Genomic DNA, 24,142 nt, shown 5'->3' with positions numbered 1-24,142 from the left:
CGTATCCACTGTAAATGTTAAATTAAAAATAAATGAAAAAATGTCCGACTTCTTTTATAAAATATATTAATATCCATGCTGAGATGTATTTATTTGTATATACAGTGAACGTTCGACCATAAATGACTGTTGTAGTTCATGTAAAGAGGTTATATCACACTCATTGTGAGTTCAGTAGTAGAAACTACAGCGACCATAATGCCCAGCTGCGTCGCATGACGTCGGGGGAACACCTCTCACTGTGATTGGCTGATGTATTTATATACGTCTTCGCTGCATGGTTGAAGGTGAAGGAGGTCTTGCAAGTGTGTGCAGCAGTCCTGTCTCCTATAGTCCAACATGTCATCCAGTGGACTTTTAACCATCCGGGCTACAATGTGTAAACGCCTGGTAAGTGAGGCTGTGGAAAACTAATAATGTGTGTCGTTTGTTACATTGCATAGTAATGCTAATGTTAGTAGCCACATTCCTGTCTCCTCCTGCTAGTTGCAAACACACACCAAGGCCTACATTCACTAGTAGCAGCTTTGCTAACATTAGTGTGTGTGACCAGCAGTATGAAAACACCTGAGAACTGCTGCAGGTGTTTAGAGGTGACGTTATCTCATGTCACCGTAACCTTTACTCACCCAGCAATGTCTGACTCTCAACTGTGTATGAATTAAGCTAGCAAACAAAGCAACGACAGTAACACCAGTAAACACACAAAAAAGCAGTTTTGTTAATTAGCACCAAAGTTTGAATGACAAGATATTAAGCTAAACTAGCTAATTTTAGCGACGTTGAAGTTTCCAATTCAAAGTTACGAGAAACATAAACAATGATATTCAAAGCTTGGTTCTCCGTTTTTGCACCATTTACACTTGTGTTAAAGTGTTAGATGAGTAGGAAAGGTCTCAACGCTGTTTAAACTCTCTTTCAGGTTTGTGAAAGTGAAAAAAGGGTGATTTCACTGTTTTGTTTTTTCAAACCTCCATCCAGTTTAGAACCAGTCAAATCTGAATTATAATAACATGGAAACTCTAGAGATTCATTAAAAATGTGTGTCAGATGTGTGAAATGTATCCTAAAACAGAAAGTGGAAAGAGTTAACTTATAGTATTCCATCTGGACCACATTTAACTTGATTTGTTTCACTTTCTACCAATGGAATTAAGGTTTCACAAATCCCTAACTGTGTTTTAACGAGTCCCTGGAGTCTTCTTGTTAATCTGGTCTGGGTTTGACAGACCAAAGTATAGTGGTCTTTAATCTGGATGGGGAAAAAAACGGTGAAATCACCCTTTTTTGTTCTGTTTTTAAGAGCAAAATAAAGGTTTGACAGATCTGAAAGTGGGTTTAAACATTGTTAAGGCTTTTGCTACACTTTCTCACAAGCATAAGTAGCGTAAATTAAATATAACTATCATTTGTTTACCTTCACTTTCCCCTTAATCCTGACTCAGAAGTGACAGATCTAAAGTTGACTTAAGTGTTGTCAATTTGAGCCATGTCTGCTCGTATTTTCTAACATAGCACACTTGTTTCACACCCGTTTGCGTCAAAACATGATTCATTTGAAAGTATTTGCTAGAAGTAAACTCTCATATGTAAACGGTGTATTATCCTTGTTATCCTGTCATTTTAGGCTCACAAATACCTCTCAAGAACCTACACATCTCGCCCTTCACTCAATGTAAGTACGCTGACTGGAATTTGAAAGTCTTATCATGATGGATTGTTTGGGCTGCACACTGTAACACAGACTTATAAATGGACGCTTTCAGGAAGTCGTCATCGTCAGCGCAGTCCGCACTCCAATGGGCTCCTTCAAAGGCAGCCTGGCAGCAGTTCCAGCTACCAAACTGGGCTCCATCGCCATCAAGGGAGCCATCGACAAAGCAGGTATGGTCAGGAAGTTTACTCTGTGTAGAGAGAGTCGAGTGTTTCTCCTTTATTAGTACACTAAAATTCATGGCTGATCTTACACATCAAATATAATAAATGACCTAAGTTTCATCATTCTCGCACCTGTATGGAGCGATGCGTCACAGAGTATCAAATATCTGTGCATGTGTCTCAACTTTCGTGAATGTTTCTTGTTTTCAGGAATCGCTCCAGAAGAGGTGAAGGAGGTCTACATGGGCAATGTGCTTCAGGCAGGAGAAGGACAGGCCCCCACAAGACAAGCCTTGCTTGGAGCAGGTATGGTGACACTGTTTTTATTCTTCTTCCAGAAAACTGATTCTTTCACAATATACATGCATGACCAAGATTACTAAATGGGAAACCAAAAGCTTTACTGCAGCTGTAACACAAGCAAGGTTTATTTTCAGTGGCTTGGAAAGGCCTCTTATAGCTTAATCAATGTTAAAAATTAGAGGGAGGTTGTAAACTAATGTGACAATGTATTAAACACATTTACTATGATTATGTAATCATGCATAACGCATCAAAGTGAAATAATCTACAGTAGCATCACTTTTGAAATATTCAAATATGCATCAGTCCTGTGCCAGTCTGACACGTACAAACACACACAAGCATAATAGAAGGTTATTCAAATGACTTTCAATTTTCATCCTTTTATTTATCAGTGCAAATGTAACCATGTCTCTGACTGTGTCTCCAGGCTTGACCCTCGGCACTCCAGCAACAACCATCAACAAAGTGTGTGCCTCTGGGATGAAGTCCATCATGATGGCAGCCCAGAGTCTAATGTGTGGACACCAGGTAGCATCAAGCTGCTTGCAGTTACAGTGACAGTGTATATAGAACATAGTCATGCTGATTGTTGGGTCTGTCTTTTATTGATAAAATGTAGATATTAGGTTCTTCTAAGGCTGGGTGATACATCAGTATTATTTTATGATATGAGACTAGATATCATCTTAGATTTTGTATATCATTATATCATGATATGGCATAATTGTTGTATTCCTGGTTTTAAAGGCTGTATTACAGTGAAGTCATGTAGTTTTCTGAAGTAAGTAGACTGTTGTAGCTGTTCTGTTATTGGCCTTTACCCACTTGGTCATTACTTCCACATTACTGATGATTATTTATCAAAAAACATAATTGTGAATGCACCTTCAGTCATCTTTACAATATTGTTGCATTATTGATTTTTGATCTCCTCACATATTGCATCTCTTGCCATGAAACTGGCTGATGATAATGTGTATAGAAAACACACATATCTGATCTCAGATGAGATCATGGAGAACTTTATTGTGACTAAAAACAAGCTTTGTTTACCATGAGATGCTTGATATCTTCCAAGCTATTGCAGTATGACAGGTCACACACTGCCTCCCTATGGCTGCAGCTAGTAAGTTTGGCATTTTATGACCAGCAGGAGGTGAGCTGTTGCTATAGCTAACACTGTGACTGTGTGATTTGTAGGATGTGATGGTGGCAGGAGGCATGGAGAGCATGTCCAATGTACCTTATGTGATGCCCAGAGACACTCCAACCTATGGAGGAGTGAGGTTGGAAGACCTCATTGTCAAGGATGGACTCACTGATGTCTACAACAAATTCCACATGGTAACTGTCAACCTCCTGTTCAATATTATGTTGTTTTGCTTGGTAATATGACACAAACATTAGTTTTTTAAATTAATTTGAAATAAAAAACCAGAATGCTCCTGTAAGAAATTCATATATAATGTTTCCAATACAACAATATTTTAAGTTTTGTAATTGGATGTAGTGTATTTCTGGTGAAAGTAAAACTATTGGATTTACTTTTTCTTTATCATAACATGGGGATTTTCACACTATAATAACACAAAATTTGAATGACACATATTGAATTTGTACTTTGATCAGTTTCATATTTGATATGTTGACCGTACTGTCTAAAACAGGGCAACTGTGCAGAGAACACCGCCAAGAACAGCAGCATCACCAGGGAGGAGCAGGACGCCTACGCCATCGGCTCATACAGCCGCAGCAAAGCAGCATACGAGGCCGGCGTATTGGCCAAGGAGATCGTACCAGTTAGCATTCCCCAGAGAGGTACAGGAAGAAGCCAAAAATATGTTTTTCTTTTCTCTCACCTGGAGACATTTGTCATTTACACAACACAAATATGTGATGGTGACATGCTTTTACAGGCAAACCTGATGTGGTCGTATCTGAGGATGAGGAGTGGAGGCGGGTCGACTTCAGCAAGGTGCCCAAACTGAAGGCAGTGTTCCAGAAAGAGAATGGTAATCATCCAATAATATAATCTTTCTTTCAATGAGTTGGGGGATAACAGGAGGCCACTTTCTGAGAGTTTTACATCTCAGAAATACAAACAGTCTTGTTTCCACAAAATCCTTCTCTCTTATTTTCCATCTAATTTATACAGAATACTCTAGCCTCTAGTTTAGACCCTAACAGCCACACACAGAAAGAGATTTACAACTTAATGTAATGCTTGTGAAATGCTTATTTACCTTCTCTGCAATATTTGCTCATAATATTGCAGTGTTTGTTATTCTATCTGTGCTATTTTTCAGCTCATTAACTGTGATTAATGTGACCACATGTGTGTTTTGTCAGATGTGCTCATCTACACCATTCTGTGCAACTCAAAGAGACTCATTAGAAAAAAACAAAAAAAAACTATGATGTTGCTGAAGAATATTTCTCAAAGAATGTATTTGTACACTTGCTTTTTAGGCACAGTCACTGCAGCCAATGCCAGCACACTGAACGACGGGGCCGCTGCTCTCGTTCTAATGACAGCAGATGCTGCAAAGAGACTCAACGTCACTCCACTGGCCAGGATTGTTTGTAAGCTACACACACACACACACACACACACACACACACACACACTAGAGGTCAAATATGAGTACAGTATTAGGAAAAATCATAAGTGGTCTTTTTTATGAATATTTATTTCATACAAATATTTTAGAAAAACATGTCAGATAACAGTGTGCAGGTCAGTAACATCACTGTCTGTGTGTCATGGATGTATAAATAGCTTCAGGCCTCTGTGACTTTGTTATACCCAGCATTAACATGTGTCTCGGCTGATCCAATCACAAGCGGACAGCGGAGACACATTGCTGTTCACACCTGTCTCTAGCTGACCACTTGTGTCCAGATTTTCTCACTTCCACAAGGTCAAACAGCCCCATTCACAGTTATTACATGAGTTGAACAACGACTACATTTGTTTTTAGTGTGGGCTAAAGAGCTTAGATTGTTTCAAGAAATAATAAAGGTGTAAAGGACTTTTCCAGCTGTTCAGATTACTCCAGCCAGTACATCTCTGCTCCTCTCTATTTTTTTCAGCCATTTACAAAAAACACCGCCACGTTCTGTATTGTCCTTGCCGGGGACTCTTAGGACACATTGGCATTTACACTACAAAAGATATGTGGTCAAATGTATCCCAGACCACCTCTGCTAGTGGACTGACTGATCCGTTTACACTTGTTTGTAGTGCTGTTCACATGTATTGGGATGACTGGAGATGCATATTAATGTCAGGTGTAAACAGAGTCTGTGTGTAACAGAGCTGGGCTTTAGTTTAATAGTCTACACAGTGGTCCATGGCCTGAGTTTGAGACCAATTTATTTTAATCATTTAATATACTAAAATTAGAAGTGTAACAAAAACAAGATTTTTCACCTATTTTAACTTTTATTCCAATCCAAATAATTTTTCTGCCTCAACAAATACAAATACTGGGCTTTCTGCACATCTGTTACATACACACACACACACACACACACACACACACACACACACACACACACACACACACACACACACACACACACACACACACACACACACAAAGTTGTTCTTGCAAAGCTTAAGTTTAATTAAATATTGTAACTCTTGGTAGGCCTACAGATGAAGCATACAACTGTTGGTTTGCATTTATTCTATCTCAGAGTCTATAAGTTGAAAACAATAATAGATTTGTGTCTTTTGTATTTGAGCATGTTTAGGGGAAAGTATTGAACAGGTGATATCAACAGGATATAATTGTAAAAAAAAAATGTTTAACACTTTTATCTGCATACAGACATTCCAGTTGAACAACAGTCTTTCTCATAGGTCCATCCATCAAGTTGTAAATCACAGGATTCATTTGTTTGTTTTTCTTTCACATAGCTTTTGCTGATGCTGCCGTTGCACCCATTGATTTCCCCATCGCTCCTGCATTCGCTGTACCAAAGGTGAGGATGTTACGAAGGGCTTCTGGTGGCAGTGTAGTGAACCTGGAAATGTTGTATGTTGCTTGTCTATTTTCCACTTGTACCTTTTTTTTTTTTTTCCTATTCTGAAGTGTATCATTATGAGTGTGTTATGAGTGTTTTCAAAAAGCTGGTGGTAACCTTAACACACACAGTGTCATACAGAGTTTTGTAATCCAGGTTTAATCTGTAAATCTGATTTTAAAACAGTGTCACACATTTTTTAAATGATAAAGTCTAAAGAATTATTTTATGAAAATCCTAAAAGATGTACTCTATACTCATGCAAGTCTGTTAGAACATCCTAACACTTCTGTATATATGTGTGTGTGTGTGTGTGTGTGTGTTAGGCTCTGGATGCAGCAGGACTGAAGAAGGAGGACATCACCATGTGGGAGATCAACGAGGCTTTCAGCGTGGTCGCCCTGGCCAACATCAAGATGCTGGGCATCGACCCTGCAAAAGTGAATGTCAACGGGGGAGCTGTGTCACTGGGTCACCCCATTGGGTAAGCAGCAGAGAGAGAGGCTTTTACCGGAAGATATTTGCAGTTGATCTGATGAAAGAGATGCATCCTGTTATCTCAGCTGTGTATCCTCTACTTCTTCCTCTCATCTGTGATGCAGAAATAGATTGTTTAATCATAGCCAGTAGAGTGGGAGTTAAAAGATTCTCCTCAAACTAACAAAGCCGTTGAACAAATGTCAAAAGTGACACATTCCAGGAAGTATGTTTGCATTTTAATCCCATATTCAAACCAAGCCAGAGAGATAACATTGATATTGTTGGCAGGGGTTTAACTGTGATTTAAGTATTTAATCATTTGTTTAAACCTTTTCAACTTTTTAGGTTCTTGTTTTTTCAAATCATTATCGAGTAAGTTAGACAACGAGCAAACATTCACTCAAATGAGCTGTTCTCTGATCTGGACTAATAACATTGTTCTCTATGTGCAGCTGGCTGTGAGGTGAGGGTGCAGGGACCCTCTATAAAGTGCACCACCAAAAAGAGATACTTCAGACTATATACTGTAACTTAACTCTTTTACCATGCAGCGTTCCCAAAATCATTTGACACATGTATGGTTTGCTGTTTGTTATATTACAATACTAATTGTGAGGGGGGGATGGGGGAATGAAAATGAGGGGGTTGATGAATATAATTTGAATGCAAAGCAACGCAGGTTTATTTGTATAGCACATTTCAACAAGTGCTTGACATAAACCATAAAAGGCATCCTGACAAGATATAAAAGCAACACATGGCAATATTTAGACATTTAAATACAATTTAAAAACTATTAAATTGGAAGTAAAATTAAGCTAAATTACAATAAGACCAACAATTACCCTAACATTTTTGGGTTTAATAAAAATCAGTTGCAAACAGCAGAAAGGTCTTCAGCCTTGATTTAAAAGAACAGAGTTACAGCAGACCTGCAGATTTCTGGGACTTTGTTCAGATATGTGAAACATAGAAACTGAACACTGCTTCTCCAGGTTTAGTTTAGACTCTGGAGACAGAAAGCAGATCTGTCCCAGACCACCTGAGAGGTCTGGATGGTTCATAATGTACCAGCAGACCACAAATGTATTTTGGCCATAAACCATTCAGTGCTTAAAAAAACAAAACGGTACTATTTTATATAATCAAATATTTGACAGACTGCTAACCACTTTCCCAAATCCTGCTGAGGCACCAGTCCTTTAATTCTTGATACAGTCCTAAAGTTATAGTAGGCTGACTTTTTAACTGTCTTAATGTGGCTGTTGAAATTCAGGACTGAGTCCATGACTACACCAAGATTTCTAGCTTGGTACACAAAGATTTCTAGCTTGGTTTTTGGTTTTTAACATCATCAATTGAAGCTGAGCATTGACTTCTAATCATTCTTTCTTGGCTCCAAAAATGATTACTTCAGTAATTGTATCTTTTTGGCATTGCACTTTTTAGACTGTCCCTGCTCACTCCTCACATAGCCAGCTGTACATAGAGAACAGTGTTATTAGTCTAGCTCAGGGAACGGCTTGTTTAAGTGAATATAATGTTGTGGCCTGTTTTCTACCTCACTACAGAAGGAAAGAGGTGTCATCTGTGTTTCAACAACTTTTTGCTTTTGAGTTATTGACATGTTCATCATTCACTTTTATTGTAGTTTTTGTAATGTATTGTGGTGGGGTGTAAATTGATATTTTGCTTAATTTCCTTGTGTTTTGTCTATTTAAATGTGTTTTCTTAAATTGCAACATGTAATGATGTTGTGCATTATTACTTATATTTTATTTATGTATTATTTTTCTCCTGTCAGGATGTCCGGAGCAAGAATTGTGGGTCACATGGTGCACAACCTGAAGTCAGGCCAGTACGGTCTGGCAGGCATTTGCAATGGAGGTGGAGGAGCCTCAACTATTATTATCCAGAAACTGTAGGAAACCTTTGTGTGGTGACGACCTGGTAACTCCATATGATTAAGACTTCCATAAACTCCACTTTTACTATGAAGAATGCTGTTACAACTCCAATACCGAATGGCCTTACTCCAACTGTAAACTAGGACTCAACTCACATCACATCATGGGTTTAAAACACTCCTTTGTTTGACGATGCGTCAAGTGCAAAAAATACAATAATATTTAACTTTGAGTTGAAATGGTTTAATAAATAGTTTTTATGAAATCAGTGTTGTGTTATTGGTATTTTGTGACTATAGTGTTGATGGTTAATTTAAAAAATGACATAATTACTCAAGTTTCACAACAGGAACATTGCTTTGGTTTTATTTTGATGCGTAATTTGAAAAAACTGATTATAGGATTGGCACTGCAATTCTAAAGTTAGCCACTAGATGGGGCCCACTTCCTTTTTATGTCCTGTGTACTGATAGTGTTGCAGTTGAGATGTCAAAGTCAGAGTTGAAGTTTAAGGTGTTTGCTTGTGCTGCCTTTGCAAAGCACATTTGCTGTTGCGGTCATATAAGGTTCAATTCACCCATATTACAAAAACCTTTATTTTCCACTTATCCCTGTTCGGTATCTGAGCAATGCTGCTAATTTTGTGCAAAGGCACAAAATGTGGAATGGGTATCAAATGAAATACTCAAATGGTATCGGCATCACTTTAAGGATACTTGGATTGGTATTGTAATTTTTTTAAACAAAACCTAGCTCTAGTGATTGGGGTGAACTGATCCTTTTTAAAATGACGATGATGTATACCAACATTCTCTACTTGTGTACATAAATCTCCCTTTTAAAAAAAAAATAACATAACTTCAGTGTGTTCATGCAAAATAATACACACTGAAGTAATGGGAGACCTGGTACAGTAAGACCCTCAGTGTTTACCCTAACTTTTTGTACTTCTTACTTGATAGCTTCTTTGTATGAAAATTTAATTCAGGACTGGTTGCCTACATTAAACCTTGTGAATTTTTAATCTAATACTGTGTTTTTGTTAAATTCGACTTCCCTAAGCTACAGTTCCTGCTGAGTTTGGTTCCTCTGACGTGCAAACTTATTGTCTACAATCCAGCATAAAGTACTTTTAAATACAGAAAACATACAAGGGTTGAGCTGATGTCACCCAGTAGAACATCATGTGCTTCACTCTGCATCTTATAGCATGACTAGTCTTCCATTCTTTCCTTTTTTCCTGCCAGTTAGCACGCTCAAACATTTAGGTAAAAATTAACAGGGTCTAAAAGTCCTTTTGGCTATTAGTATTTTTAAACATACTTGTCCATTTGTTCGGACGTTACTGATTAAACACAAGTGACACTCACTTCTCTTCGGGAGGATGGACCAAAGCACATGTTATGTAAAGGCAAATCTATTCCACCTTTTTATTTTAATCTATATGATCCTACTTAACCTAGCTTTTGGTATGTCAAACAAACAATGAGTGCTTTTCACCTGTTCACCACTCCCCCCCTCATCATTAGGAGTGGCAGCTCTGGTTACTGGAAAGCATTGCTTCACGTTATAAAGTTGCTTATCATGTCCCCCTGTTTTTTATATATTTTATTTTTTATTAAACTTGCTGCTTTAATTAACACTAATTTATATTTTTAGGTGTGTATGCATGTACAAATTCAAAATTGAGCAGATTGTATGATAGTGAACAACATTCAAGGCTTGTTTAGCTATTGAATGTCTGCAATTTGAAGAGGAAGTTGGCAGGATTCACTGTAAAATGAGAAGTTGATATAATCTGATGTTTGCTACTCAGCTGTGTTGACAACCAATGTTTTCATATTGGTTTTGTGTGATCTGTGTGAGAGTGGAGCTGAATATATGAGCTTGAAGGGGAATGTCACTGGTGCTATAACTTCTTATAAACCTATATAATAAGATACACAGGATCATGATGCCTTTATATCACATTTATACTTGATTAAGACAACGAGTGGACCGCAACTGCTGGACAGACGTGCTCCTCTGACCATTGTTTTCACTTCATGCACCTTTATCTCTCAGCTTGACTGAGGACAGAAGATAATGAGTATCGATGCTGACCTCGCTGTTTATCCAGGTCAGTTGTTCAAGTGCTGTTTAAATTGAGGGGCACATAACAAGGCTGGACCTGCGAGCTCAGTGTGGAAAAGGTGTGGTCATGGCTGTTGATTACATGGAAGAATGGGCTGAACATGAGACAGAGAGAGAAACAGGGAGTGGAGAGACGGACAGAATCAGAGCTCTGAAGGTATTTGTGGGAAGGAAATCTACCAGGAGAACTTAACTTAAAGTAAGTCAGCTTATGAGTGTTTTTGTGTTGAAACCAGCTGCAATGTGTATGATTATGGTATGTGTTCATGTATTTTGGTAGTATACCTATATGTTATTTCTTGTGGCCTAACATTTTAATGACAGATATTCCTCAAATAAAAGTTATGTTTTATGAACAAATTCTACTTTTTTGTGATTATTACTTCATTCAATTTGGATTTATAAAAAAAAACAAAAACAGTTTAACCTTTTCCACAGATTACCTCTCCGAGCTGTAAAACCAGTTTCAGTAATGATTAATAATCAGGTAAGTTCAGCTTCACACACACAAAAAAGCAACATTTTTATTTTTTTTACTCTTGATCTGATTACATATTTTTCCACCTGTTGAAATATACAACAATTCATTGAGTTCAACCACCTGGTCACATCCCAGATTCCTTCATTTACCTCACTGTCTTCTCCTCTAGGCACATGGTGGAACCTATAATGCAGGGTTTCATCACGAGGAAGAAAGACCCCCTGCGTACGCCCCGCAACAGGGGCTATACCCTTCCCTCCCGCGTGAAACCCCCAGCTATGTTGCATGCACTCCTCAAACCATCAACACCCACCACACTGTGACGCCTGGAACGCCGCATAACATAGGACAAAAGAGAGGTACTGTAATATTTGATTTTGGTTTTGGCACAAGCCTTTGTGAGTTGATATCGTGGAATAACAAAGGTGGGTAAACAATGATTTCCAGTTAACCGCAAGGCAAATATCTATGTATTGTTAGCAACTGTACTTTCACAAAATCATTAACTTGTTTTCACGTGACAATTGCCACCTTTTGTTCTACTAATACCAGTGATACAGACATTCATATGTCAATTCGTGACCCAATGCACACTTTACAATCTATGACTTATACATTATGAGGCTGCTGCGATCACCACCACAGAAACCTATGTCTCAACACTTGATTATGATAGTGTTATAGATTAAGAGGAAGTAGATGCTGGATGTAACAGTTAGCACTAATTTAAATCACAAAGTCAGCATTTTTTTAGATCATGTTGTAGTGAAGCACTGAACTTGTGTTAGAACCTCTTCTAAGTTGTTCTCTACTGGATGTTCTATGTTCTTTTCATATCTGCAACACAGTAGGCTTATCAGTTAATCCTTGTCTTTGCATGTGATATTATGTAAAGCTTGAAGTTTGTTCTATTTGCATTCTTTTGCATACTGTACCAAGTTACAGCAGACAAAAAAGCAATTTTTTTCCTCGCCTTGCAGGATCACCGAAATGCCACTGGAAATACATCCTGTGTGCGTCTCTATGTGCCGTTCTGGTCCTGGCGGTAGTCGGCCTCTTGCTCTGGTACTTCCGTAAGTTCATTTGAAGACATTTTTTATAATGCTTATATCGGTAGACTCATGTGTATGTGTGCAGTATGCAATGTGGGCAATATATATTGTGTATGTTTGTATGTGTGTTTTGCAGTATACTACCAGTGTTTACTGGGGAAGTCGTGTGGTGGTGGTGGGACGTGTCTGAGCGCCTCTCAATGGTGTGATGGAGTCCAGGACTGTTCACATGGAGAGGATGAAGCTCAGTGCTGTAAGACATTAAAATCAACACCTAATCTTCCACATACTGCATCTGTCTTTGTGTTAGTTAACAGTATTGTCCTCTCTGCTTTTACAGTTCGCCTCCATGGGACCAACTTCATGCTGGAGGGTTACTCATCACACAGCCAGACGTGGATGCCCGTGTGCTCCGACAACTGGGACAACAACTATGGGCGTGCTGTGTGTGAGGACATGGGCTACAATAGGTGCTGATTATCTTTTTCATTGCTGTTCATGTTGTCCCCCTTCTGCAAAGTCTTGTATATAACTACTTCATAAAAGTTAACATACACACTGCATCTTCATGAGTTTTTCAGAGCCATACCTGGTACTTTACAAGTATTCAGTGTTTCATTCATAATGTGTTGTTGTCTGTAAGAATAATCCACTGAAACAATATTTAGACACCAGAACTCACAAGTAAGAACCACACATTTAGCAGCATCTGAATAGATTAGTTAAAATTTAGAATTCATCACTCATTAATAAACAAACAAAATGACTGTCATTGAGGAACCTCTATTATAGCAGTGTGTTTTTTTGTATGGTTCTTTAATCTTTTTTAAAGGTGCATTACATTTACAATCAGCTCCACTCGATGTCAGCAAACTATTTGTTATGTAAGGATATAGTGGACTAATGGTGTCCTGAACAGAGAATGAAGTCACACTGCTTCTGTGTGTGTTGTAATCCGAGTTTCTTTGTTCTTTGTTTTAATAGCCAGTCTGATCGCGAGTGCATGTCACAAGATTTCTGTTTCTGTTCCTGAAAACATGTAAGGCTAGAATTAGGCAATGCAGTGACAGAATCTTCTAACGGATCCATATTTGAACAGCACGGCCTACTTTGATAGTTCGATGAGTTTCTTGAGCTGTCAGTTCAGGAGCTGCTTTCTTTTTTCCAAACTTTATTAAAATAAATGACATGCCTATTTGTTTTGGTCTGAGATGCTGGTGCTATAGAGTGACATCTAGTGGGGCTGAATGTCGTATATTGCACCTTTAAACTGACAGTTCCAGCTGAGTACAGTATGTTAGTCTCATGTCACTTATTCCATTTTTGTCCTTGCGTCTGTCCCACAGGCTGGATTATGTGCAATACACTCTAACTAATGCAGGTTCTTTAGCTGCAAAGGGATACATGAAGCTGAAGTCTGGAAGTTACTATGGATCACATTTACAATCCCAGCTAACTCCCAGGTAAACCAACCCACCTATCCACTGGATATATACAACACGTCAGTGATGCAATTAATTCCAACTGTGAGCCTAATCAGTTTCATTTCACAGTTTTATTTAGAAGTTGCAAAATAATAATGAATAATTAGATTTTGATGGTTCTCTTAAATGTACATTTTTGTCTCTCTTTCCTTTTTCAGCCAAAGCTGCTCAGGAAACGCTGTTGGCCTTCGTTGTATTGGTAAGCTCCAGCTTTTACTGAGACATAACTGCGATATACACAAAGTAATGTGATGCTCAATGTGCAAAACATTTATTACAAGATTTGACCACCCAGGAAGTCATCTAACTACCTATCTGAAACAACTTAAAGTGCCCCCTCCAGCCAGATATGTGTTTTGCTTATTATTCCTTCAGTTGGATGTTTGAACTTCACTGTGCATAATGATGCATGTACACAGTTTGACACTAGAAGCTATTTTCACATTCATCTCTTCAAAGTGGAAATTCTCTGTGCTCTCCTTAAATCTGAGTTTAAGGGGTGTACCTATAAGCATGATTTGTGACATCACAACTAGTTTGGAGCTAATCATGGGCCAGTGTATAACATAAGTGTGATGAGGAAACTTGAAACCTCCAGTGCACAAACACTGAGAATGGACTTAACAGTGAAGTAGATCCTCTCAAAACATGTCTGGAGGGGATCTTTTAAATTAATTAAAGTCAACTCCAGGAAGAGGCAACACTTTGAGCTAAATATTAGTGTCAGAATGCTTACATGCTCTCAATGACAGCGCTATAATGCTAACGGTTAGCAAGTATAGTGTTTAGATGTTTGGATGCTAATATGTATACTGAATGCAAAGTACAACTGAGGCTGAGGGTATGTCATTAGTTTTACAGTTTGGCCATAAATCAAAGTAAAGTACTAATTGAAAGTTTGACTAGTGGTTAATGGCTGTTTTTATATTGCTTTATATCTTATCGTTTTTGTTGTTCATTCACACTCACATTTACACACAGTAAACAAACTGTGTGACAAACTACCAAGGTACTAGCAATGTGTGTGCACAGACATCTGGAGCAATTTGAGGTTCAGTATTTTTCCCAAGGTGCTTCAACTTGAGGACAGGAGGAGATGGGTATGAATGTTTATACTAAATGATTGGCAGTCCATTTAATAGTTGTTCAGTTATTTAACCCTGAACCACAAATGGCAACCTTGTGGTGGCACAAGAGGAAATTTGCAAAAACTGTTACAATCTTGTGTCAATCCATCCAATGTTATTGAGATATTTAATTCTCAACCAAACTGTTGGACTGACAGTCTGGCTTGGCTGTTCCTAGCCTGACACTGTTAGTAAAAACATAGGAGATAAGTGTGTAGTTTGTTACTGTAACTTATGATTGAGTCATTTCTTCCATCCTCAGCCTGTGGACAGAGTTCAGCAGCCCCCACTACTCGTATCGTAGGTGGTACACAGGCGGTAGATGGAGCCTGGCCGTGGCAGGTCAGCCTCCAGATTCATCATAGACACATCTGTGGAGGTTCCATTATCAGCCCTTACTGGATTGTATCTGCTGCACACTGCTTTCAACAGTAAGCATCTCCTTTACCTGAATAGTTTTGTAGGAACACATCATTGTGTAACCCAGCAGTTTTCTATGCTGTCAGTTTGCAATTATCAGTTTGCAGAATACAAACACATTTTAACATGGTTATGACCCAATGTTATACAGTGCTTGTGTGTGTCATTATACCTTACTGCCCTTCCATAAAACTCAGTACTCTGAAATTGAACTTGACCAACACAATAAGTCATGTGTTTATAGGTAGATTACAGTGCCACTATCAAACATTTACATGTGCACAAGCCTGCATTATCAGTGTCCACACCTGATATAAAATATCTTATCTAAGGTTTGTTTTCCTCATGGTTGACTGTATTGTCCTTCATGGTAGGAACTCCTATCCCAGAATATGGACAGTACAATCCGGCAGTGTGAACTTGCATACAATGAGCAATGGCAAATCTGTTAGTAGAATCATCAGTCATGAAAAATTTGACTCGAAGACCAATAACAATGACATCGCTCTTCTAAAGCTCAAAGAACCTCTGACATTTACAAGTGAGTACTTGCCAGTTTAATTCACATTTCATCAACTGAATTATAACAGTGTCAGATAATTTCTGTACTGGTTAAAGGCAACATTTGGAGCTTATCATTTTGTGCCTCAGGAACAGTGAGTCCAGTGTGTCTCCCCAACTTTGGCGTACAGCTGTCTGCAGGAAAGCAAGCTTGGATTACAGGATGGGGAGCCTTGCATTCATCTGGTAAACCAAACACTCGGTGTATATGCTCACCTGATGCACTTTCCAACCTTTAAAATTAAACAGTTATGAACATATACTTCATTCCTCACTGTAAATAATTTATTAAAAGCTTTCCTGTCATCTGATTTTTAGGGCTTAAAGTACAAATAAGGTAGATGTGCATTGTAATCCTTGACTGAGCTAACTGTGAGTCAACAATCATTCATTTTTTTCAGGACCAAGCCCCGACCTACTAAATCAGGCTGAGGTGACCATCTACAGCAGGGAGACATGTAACAGACCTGAGATATTAAATGGAGATATCACTGAGACCATGATCTGTGCTGGCAAACTGCAGGGAGGAGTAGACTCATGTCAGGTTAGTATGGCTTCCACACATTCTCACACACATGTACACACACACACACACACAGTGACCTGAGATTATTATTATTTATTATTCGTGTATGCCGCAGGGTGACAGTGGAGGACCCCTGGTAGTCAAGGAGGGAAATGTATGGTGGCTGGCAGGGGACACAAGCTGGGGGATTGGATGCGCTTTGAGGAATAAGCCAGGAGTCTACGGCAACGTCTCCTACTTCATTGACTGGATATATGAGCAAATGCAGGTATGTTATGTATAGTACTTGAAGAATGGTTTTATGGTCATATGATAGTTTTTTTTCAAGGGAGGTCTTCTGTTTTTAGTGATTCAAAACTAAAGCTACATACATTTTGGTTGAAGATGTGTAAATGACTTAAGTATTTATTTATTTATGTGAATTGGGGTTTGAGGCCAGGCAGCATGACACAGGATTACCAAATTATTGCTTGGAGCTACAAACTTAATTTATAATGTGCTAGATTGCTGCACATACAACATGACATCAAACAGCTGTTTAATGGGGATGATGGTTTCAAGTCTAACTTAAGAAATTCAGTCCATAGTGGTGTCCTCACAGCAGATGTGTAATTGTAATTTTTTTTTTATGTTGACAGGAATATTGACGGAGCTGTGGGTGAACATGAAGACAATCCTCTTCCATTAATCAGTGTTCCTCACTATCACACACTTTGCACTGTGAAGTTGCGAGGGAACTTATTAATCAGAAAGATTTTCCAAAACAAACAAACACAGATTTTACTAATAAAACCAAATGTGTCACTTCCTTATTTTTATATGTTTATTACTACATATTGAATGTTTGTATTTGAACAAATTTATTCTATTTATTTACTAAAAGACAATAAAACATTTTTTTCACAAAAATCCAAGTCTTCATTTTGACTTTGCTTTACTTTGCTTTACTTTGCAGCTGTGTTAAACTTTTATTTAGTTGAATGTTTTGCTGTAAAAATGCATTCACATTAGACTAAACTTGCTCAGCAGGTTCCTCCAAAAGTACAGCCTTCAGCCACAGTTTCGGGTTGTTTTTAAAACTGTAGTTTCTGTTTGAATGTGATCTAATATTAAAGTAAACATGGGTGTTATCTGCTAATAGTCAACAGCAGCAGTGTTGTCTTTAGGGCAAGCGGTTCAATAGGACACAGAAAATGTGGATGTAAAAAACTTGGTTGTATTCATAGACTGTATTATTATGATGTCATCAGGTATAAAGGGAAGAGCTGGACATAAATGGTTAAAATAAATTAAATATACTCCACTTTCGTTTACATGAGCAGATCTATAGGAACATGACTTTATGTTCAGTGTGTGTGTTTAATTGTGTGTGTCATGTTAAACTGAATGATGCTGCCATGTCTTCATAGATAATTCTCACTACTACTTTGAAATTGTACTTTATGACAACAATATCAGTTAGTAGGTTACTGTGTTACTGACAGTGGAGCAGTAAAGCACCAGTCTCTGTGATCAATGTCCAATATGTAATTCAGTATTAATAGGGGTTGCTGATAGGTTTATCATATCTTTTTTGACACTGCACCGTTTCCTCTATCTGTTATAAACCTGAATGGTAACTACTTTTTAACTTCTTAACAGTCTACTAAAAGTTCCCTTATTTTACTGTACATCATGTTTGGTATGGCTGGTTCTCTTTGATATCCATAAACTCTTCATCAGATTCTGAACTAAACCCTGTAGATAACTTTTAGAGCTCTCTGTGATAATTCTTCTATGTTCAGCATCCTTTCTCACGTGCAGGTCACTAACCATTGACAAACAAAAAAGGTTTGTTTGTTTGTTTTAAGTCATGCCATATATGATTTTTTTTAATTGCACTTTAAAAAAAATCTTTTTATGTTTGTGACAGCCTTTGTGTCATCTTCTCTTGAGAAATACATCCAGTTAATCTTTAGTAAAAACATGATTCATTATATGTTTATGATTATTATTTATGATTCTTGGGAAACTTGGCTGGAAGTAACACTGTGATATTGATGGTACGATCACCAGTCACAACAAGGTAGGTCTTTCCGGGTTTCCACTGTATGTTTAACTGTGAGTTGTAAATGCCGAGCCTGTGTGGCTGCACAACAATGCTCCAGTCTCTATTTTTTGCTGTCTCATTATAAAATAGATCCAGTTAGTTTGATAAATCACTTATGGTCAAAGGCAACAACAAGAAGATAAAACATGTGTAATATGTTGTTTACAAGTTTATTGGCCTAGTAACACAGTCGGCTCATATGTAGTTAGATATCCAGGAAGTTTGACTGTTGTAAAATGAGATAGTTTACTGTAAAAACAACAACATCATAAAGTTATTCCACATTGTGCAATAGCATGTTTTTCCTCTTTTGCATATTTTTGGTTTCCCTATGATCACTATGATATTTGCTTTTGAGGTGAAATAGGTTCTAGAAATGCCAACCCACATTCCTGAGATTCTTTTCTCATAAATTGACCAATTGAAATGAGGAGGAAGCTGTAAAACACATTTAAACTGTTCCAAACATGTACATTTAACAGTCCTGAGAACAAAATTATATCCTGGCCTTTTGCTAGATTTCATTGTAGAAAAGGAGCACCTCTTTAAAAAAAAAGCTTCTCTGGGTAACTTGGAGGCAGAGAAGCCAGCATCTCTCACAGATGATATAGGCAGCTGAGCAGTGTGTTCTTGTGTGTATGCTTCTGTACATGTATTTCATACTGAACAACTGGGTCAGTAGAGAGGAGCAGACACAAATACAAGACAGCTCTGCTTGCCGTTGAGTCTGTATTTGTCTTCTTCTGTGGCTGACAGAGTAGCTGCTCAAGGTGTATTTTCTACCCTTAGTACTCAACACACAGGTTATATAAACTCTGACAGCTTTATAAAATCATACTTCTGGTGACCACAGGTGTCGCCCAATGAACCAGGAATAACCTTTCAAGGATTGTAACTTTAAAATGAGCCAGTGATAGAATAGGGTGATTTCCTTTTGGCATGTGTGGGATGAAGGAAATGGAAACAGATTTTACCAGAGAATTTGCATGTTTTATGATTTTCCTCTAACTAACAATGGATCTATTTACTTACTAACACTTACTGCTCCTTTGCAGGGATCATAGGCTGTTGACCACTGTCTGCCAGAATCTTCTGTCCTAGGCTTTTCTCTCCACTTGATGCCCATCTGGAGGTCCCTGCGCCAGGTCTTCTTGGGCTGGCCTCACTTGTTTGTCCTTGGGGGGTTCCCCTTTTCCACAGGTTCTCTGATCTTTGTTGCTGATATCTTCCCAGTAGATGTTCCGGATCCGCCTCAGGCAGCTGTTGATAAATGTTTGCGCTTTTATCATTGTGGTTTTGGTTTTCTTCCAAGTATCTAATCCGTAAAGTAGTGGATGCTGGAGCTGAAAACAATGGATGTACTCCTTTTTATTTGTTAATTATCAACCACTCAATAATACATACAATGTATAATGTTCTAATAACACACAGAATATTTGTCTTGTCCCAAAAGCGTAACAATTACCCATGCCACTGTTTGCTGTGCTGTGTCACAGTGCCACCTCCTGACAGCTGTCACCATCCTGAAACATGACAACACAACACCAGCAGTGCTTTGGCAACACATACATTTGATTTATAAAACTTCTATTACCCCTGCTATTTTTAGTTCAACATACAGTAGATCTGTGTTGAAAGAAAAATGTTGTTGTGTGTTGTGGTGTCATCTCCATCCTTGATCTTTGCTGGTTCCTCTGAACTGTCACATATATTTACTGGTGTTAAAAGAGCTGTTCTAGGTTTTACGAGGTTATCCAGATAACTCTGTGTACCTGCTTGTTGAAAACACAGTGGAGTACTGTATGTAGTTTTGGAAAGACTTTATTCACTAGATTGGAATTATTATTTAAATGATAACACCTGCTAGTATTTCAATATTTTAGTAGCTTTACATTATCCCAACAACACTGAGAAATACATTACACTTTTATTTTTAATGTCTGATGTGTGTGTTTTTTAATGAATTCAACATCCAATCAGTCAAGTTTCAGAATAGTGAGTGGATAATGAGAGCTTCCTGTGCATACGAGGAGCTTCCCAAACCCACAGAGGAAGCAGAGGGTGACATCTCACTATGCACTGGTAAGTTCAGGATGCTCCTCATCCTCTTGACTGGTGGTACTGACTTCTGTCACACTTTCACCTTCTGCTACTGTGCTTCTTTGCACTCACTGACTGGCTCTGCAGATGAAGTTTGGGGTTTGGAAACAAGAATGAGGTGCTGAGAGAGGTTCAGTGTGCTCAGTGGTTTGCCCTGGTTTCCTGGCATGATCACCTGGCTGACACCCACCATCAGATAATCCAAAGAGTCAAGAGGAGGCCTGCCACATTAAATCAGAAACAAGTAGTGAGTATGTTTTTATCACAATACTGCATTTGCATTGATGGACTAATACTGTCAATGGGCTTTTGAGTAAACCAACAGTAATCTGTAGTGTTGCAGGTATAAAACAAGTTATAGATCTTTAAAGAAGGTAGCTTTAAAAAGTATCCTTAGTGAATACTAACTAACTAACTAACTAACTAACTAGCTAACTAAGTGTTGCTATTTAGTGATTGTATTGAGGGTATTATTTACTTAGTCAACAGAAGGAGGAGACCTCTCAGTGCTCTTGTTTGTCCTGTGGTCATCCACCCCCCTGATCTGGTTGGTAGGAAACATATCTTCTCTGTCGTCAAGGAAACCCTGGATGTTGAGTGTCAGTCTTCCATGTTGACTCTTCTAGGGGGAGGCTGATGTAGCACATGAAATCCTGAAGACTGCTGATGACCACTGAACATGCTCAAGCCTCCACAGCAACAAAAAACTTTATCTCTGATGAACATTTTGATACAGAGCATGATAGGCAGCCATCTGCTCTGTCAGGGGTGCCATGTGAGGAATGAGACAATACGCTCCAAAGTATGAAGAGCAGAGTGCTACCACATAAACGTAGCAGTCCTGCTCATGTTGAGAGATGTGAAAGTGAAACAATTTTTTACCACGTGAGACAACACTTTGTTAACTTATTGATCACAACATATTTTAGGTCAAGATAGAAATTTACCTGAGGCTTGTGTTGAAGTTCGTAAGATAAAAAAACCCCATTAAATACATGAAATTTAAACTTGCACGAGTTTGTTAATATATGATATAAAATGTTTATTATTAACTGACCTTTGTCTGGTGCAGCCGTCTACACTTGGTGTGTAATAGACTGAGTGACATAACTGATCTAATAACAATAATGTGACGTTAAAACTTGCAGGTGACTTTTGTTAATATTTTTACTAATAAATAACTTTGGTATAGTCACCTACACCTTACATGTCTACATGGATGAAAAGAACTCTCTAATTTATTTATTCAAATATCTTCATCATCAGGAAAATGAGAAACAGAAAACAGGCATTTCCTGTAGAGACAGCAATCAAATCAAATCATTATCACCCGCTGGTCAATAAGTAGCTAGGAAAACAAACACCACAAGATGGTAGTCCCAAGAATATATGGAAATACACAAGAAAATACAGACACCAGACATTTCACCACCAGTAATAAGTAGTTAATAAATAAACAGTTGATTCTTATCTTGTTTATGTCAATTCACAACTGTTAGTAAGGTCAAGTCCTTTATTTTCAGTCAGTTTAACACATGTCAGGGTTGTGTGTTGCATCTACAGCTGCTTATTTCTCAATGGTGCACATCATTTACACATGAGCCATATGCAGTGATTTGTATGATTTAAACTGTCCAAATATTAATAATAGGTATATTTTTACTCTTAGCACATCTTCATATCAGTTTCCTGTGTCGAATATTAAACCATTTGTTTCTTAAATGTAAATTAAGGACATGGAGAGTGTGTTTTCAATGTAAATCTGGTATGAGTGTATTCGTTCATTCATTATTATATGAATTTAGGCGACAGTGTTGATCATTACCAGTGCTGGTTTCATGCGGCAGTACCAGCAGATGTCCAGCAGGTGTCAGTGTCCGTTTGGACAGCGAGACAACATAGAGAAACGCTGACGTCAACTTTAAACGTGGTATTCAGATGTTTCAGGTGAGCTGGTTAATTTCATTTGTTTATACTGTGTTAAGAAAATGAAGGTTGCCTACTTTCATTTCCTTTTTCAGTAGGCTACTGTGTGTGTTTTGTTGGCACATTTATTGAGTAATGTTAGCAAGCTAGCCAATCAGCAGGGACCTGTATCATGGCAAGTACCACCAACAGGTGTGCTGGTTTCATTGAAGAATGGTTGCTACTGGTTCCTTACTGGGTGAAATGTATCAGCCCAGCATAGTTTGATATGATGTAATAATGTATCATATTGTAATAGGGAGACATTGACAGTCTCTGTATATGGATGTAGAAAAGGTTGTGTACATTAGTGATTCTCACAGAAACTTAATTTTCACATTTTTGCAGAGAAACAATTAAAAAATGGAGCCCAAAATCAAGCCTGTGTGACATCATTCACTGCCAGCCAGAAGATCCAGGACCTGGACCTGGCAGAGGAGGCAAACCTAGATCAGCATCATCAACAGAAGGGAATCATGGAGCTGTTACTGGATGAAGAAAGCACTAATAATGAGGTACCTGTAGTTTATGATTGATCAGTTATTATAAAAAATAGTTTTTGGGTAGCTGTCTGAGTACTAAATTTGAAAAAATTTAGATGAAAACACTCTGAAGCCAGCTTTAATGTATGCACTGTCTGTCTCTGTTAGTGTGGAACTATTTTGAGAGTACACATCTATACAGACTACAAATAGGCTGAATAGAAAATCTGTTTAAAATATATTCAAAGGACAAAAAAGACATGATTCTGCAATATCAGCCAATTTACTTTGGATGACATGATCATAAGCACTGGGGTGTGACTGTGTGGGAGACATGGGTACTCATATGAGTATACTGGATATTACTGACCACTTTGCTGATTCAAATCATTTTGATCAGCTCAGTTCAAAGATTTGTAGTCACTGACTGTGTGGGTTTTTCATTCATAATAAGTATTTGCTGTTCAATGGCATATCAGTAAGCAGTCGCCTCACCATTCCTATGCATACTGTATGGTGTTACAGTGACATCTGGGACTGCTTTCAGTTAAGTACTAGGCTCAGTATTAGAGCTGAAATTAACCACTTACTTATTTTGATAATCAAATAAGTATTTTGAGTCCTTTTTAAACAAACAAGAAGAAGAAATCAAAATTATATCATTTCCGTTCCTCAAATGTGAATATTTTCTGGTTTCTTTAGTTTTGCTGTGGACAAACAATACATTTGAAATTGTCATTGTCATTGAACATATATACACAGACACTGTACTAATTGAATGCAACATTTTAATCAATCAGACTTTAATAAAAGGAATTATAAAACCTACAGGCCATCAGGGAAAAAATTCAAAGAGATGTGACATGGAAGAACATTTTCAAAACACCTTCAATAGTTTTGTCTCGTGATTATTTCTTGTTTCACTGATCTTAAATAAGATAATAGAGTCGAGAAGTTGTATTAACAACAGATTAAATATTCTGCTTTTACATCCTTATAGACTGTATAGTAGTATGTGTTAAATCTCATTATGTAAGACTAAAAGTATTTAACCTGCAGGAAAATCTAGATAGTGAGAGGTTCAGCTCAGTCAAATCTGTCCATTTCCAGCACTGCTGC

At 37.9% G+C, this 24,142-nt stretch overlaps 2 protein-coding genes across 2 annotated transcripts; both read left to right on the top strand.

Annotated features, from left to right (window-relative positions):
* Positions 1-271: 271 nt before the first annotated feature.
* On the top strand, positions 272-8,871 carry acat1 (acetyl-CoA acetyltransferase 1). Its single transcript, XM_053331486.1, has 12 exons — positions 272-390; positions 1,628-1,675; positions 1,767-1,884; positions 2,089-2,184; positions 2,612-2,712; positions 3,385-3,528; positions 3,852-4,002; positions 4,101-4,196; positions 4,654-4,767; positions 6,110-6,174; positions 6,543-6,700; positions 8,501-8,871. The coding sequence occupies exons 1-12, from the start codon at positions 340-342 to the stop codon at positions 8,619-8,621; spliced, it is 1,263 nt and encodes a 420-aa protein (XP_053187461.1). The 5' UTR covers positions 272-339; the 3' UTR covers positions 8,622-8,871.
* Positions 8,872-10,489: 1,618 nt separating this feature from the next.
* On the top strand, positions 10,490-17,290 carry tmprss2 (transmembrane serine protease 2). Its single transcript, XM_053331898.1, has 14 exons — positions 10,490-10,935; positions 11,175-11,223; positions 11,387-11,576; positions 12,198-12,290; positions 12,406-12,522; positions 12,610-12,739; positions 13,616-13,732; positions 13,912-13,952; positions 15,143-15,311; positions 15,675-15,841; positions 15,952-16,047; positions 16,263-16,405; positions 16,503-16,655; positions 17,026-17,290. The coding sequence occupies exons 2-14, from the start codon at positions 11,209-11,211 to the stop codon at positions 17,032-17,034; spliced, it is 1,440 nt and encodes a 479-aa protein (XP_053187873.1). The 5' UTR covers positions 10,490-10,935; positions 11,175-11,208; the 3' UTR covers positions 17,035-17,290.
* The last annotated feature ends 6,852 nt before the right edge of the window (positions 17,291-24,142 follow it).

The sequence above is a fragment of the Scomber japonicus genome, chromosome 13 (assembly GCF_027409825.1).
Source record: "Scomber japonicus isolate fScoJap1 chromosome 13, fScoJap1.pri, whole genome shotgun sequence".
In the NCBI taxonomy this organism is placed as follows: domain Eukaryota; kingdom Metazoa; phylum Chordata; class Actinopteri; order Scombriformes; family Scombridae; genus Scomber; species Scomber japonicus.
Note: the sequence above shows the minus strand (reverse complement) of the source record. Positions and strands in the feature narration are given on the sequence as shown.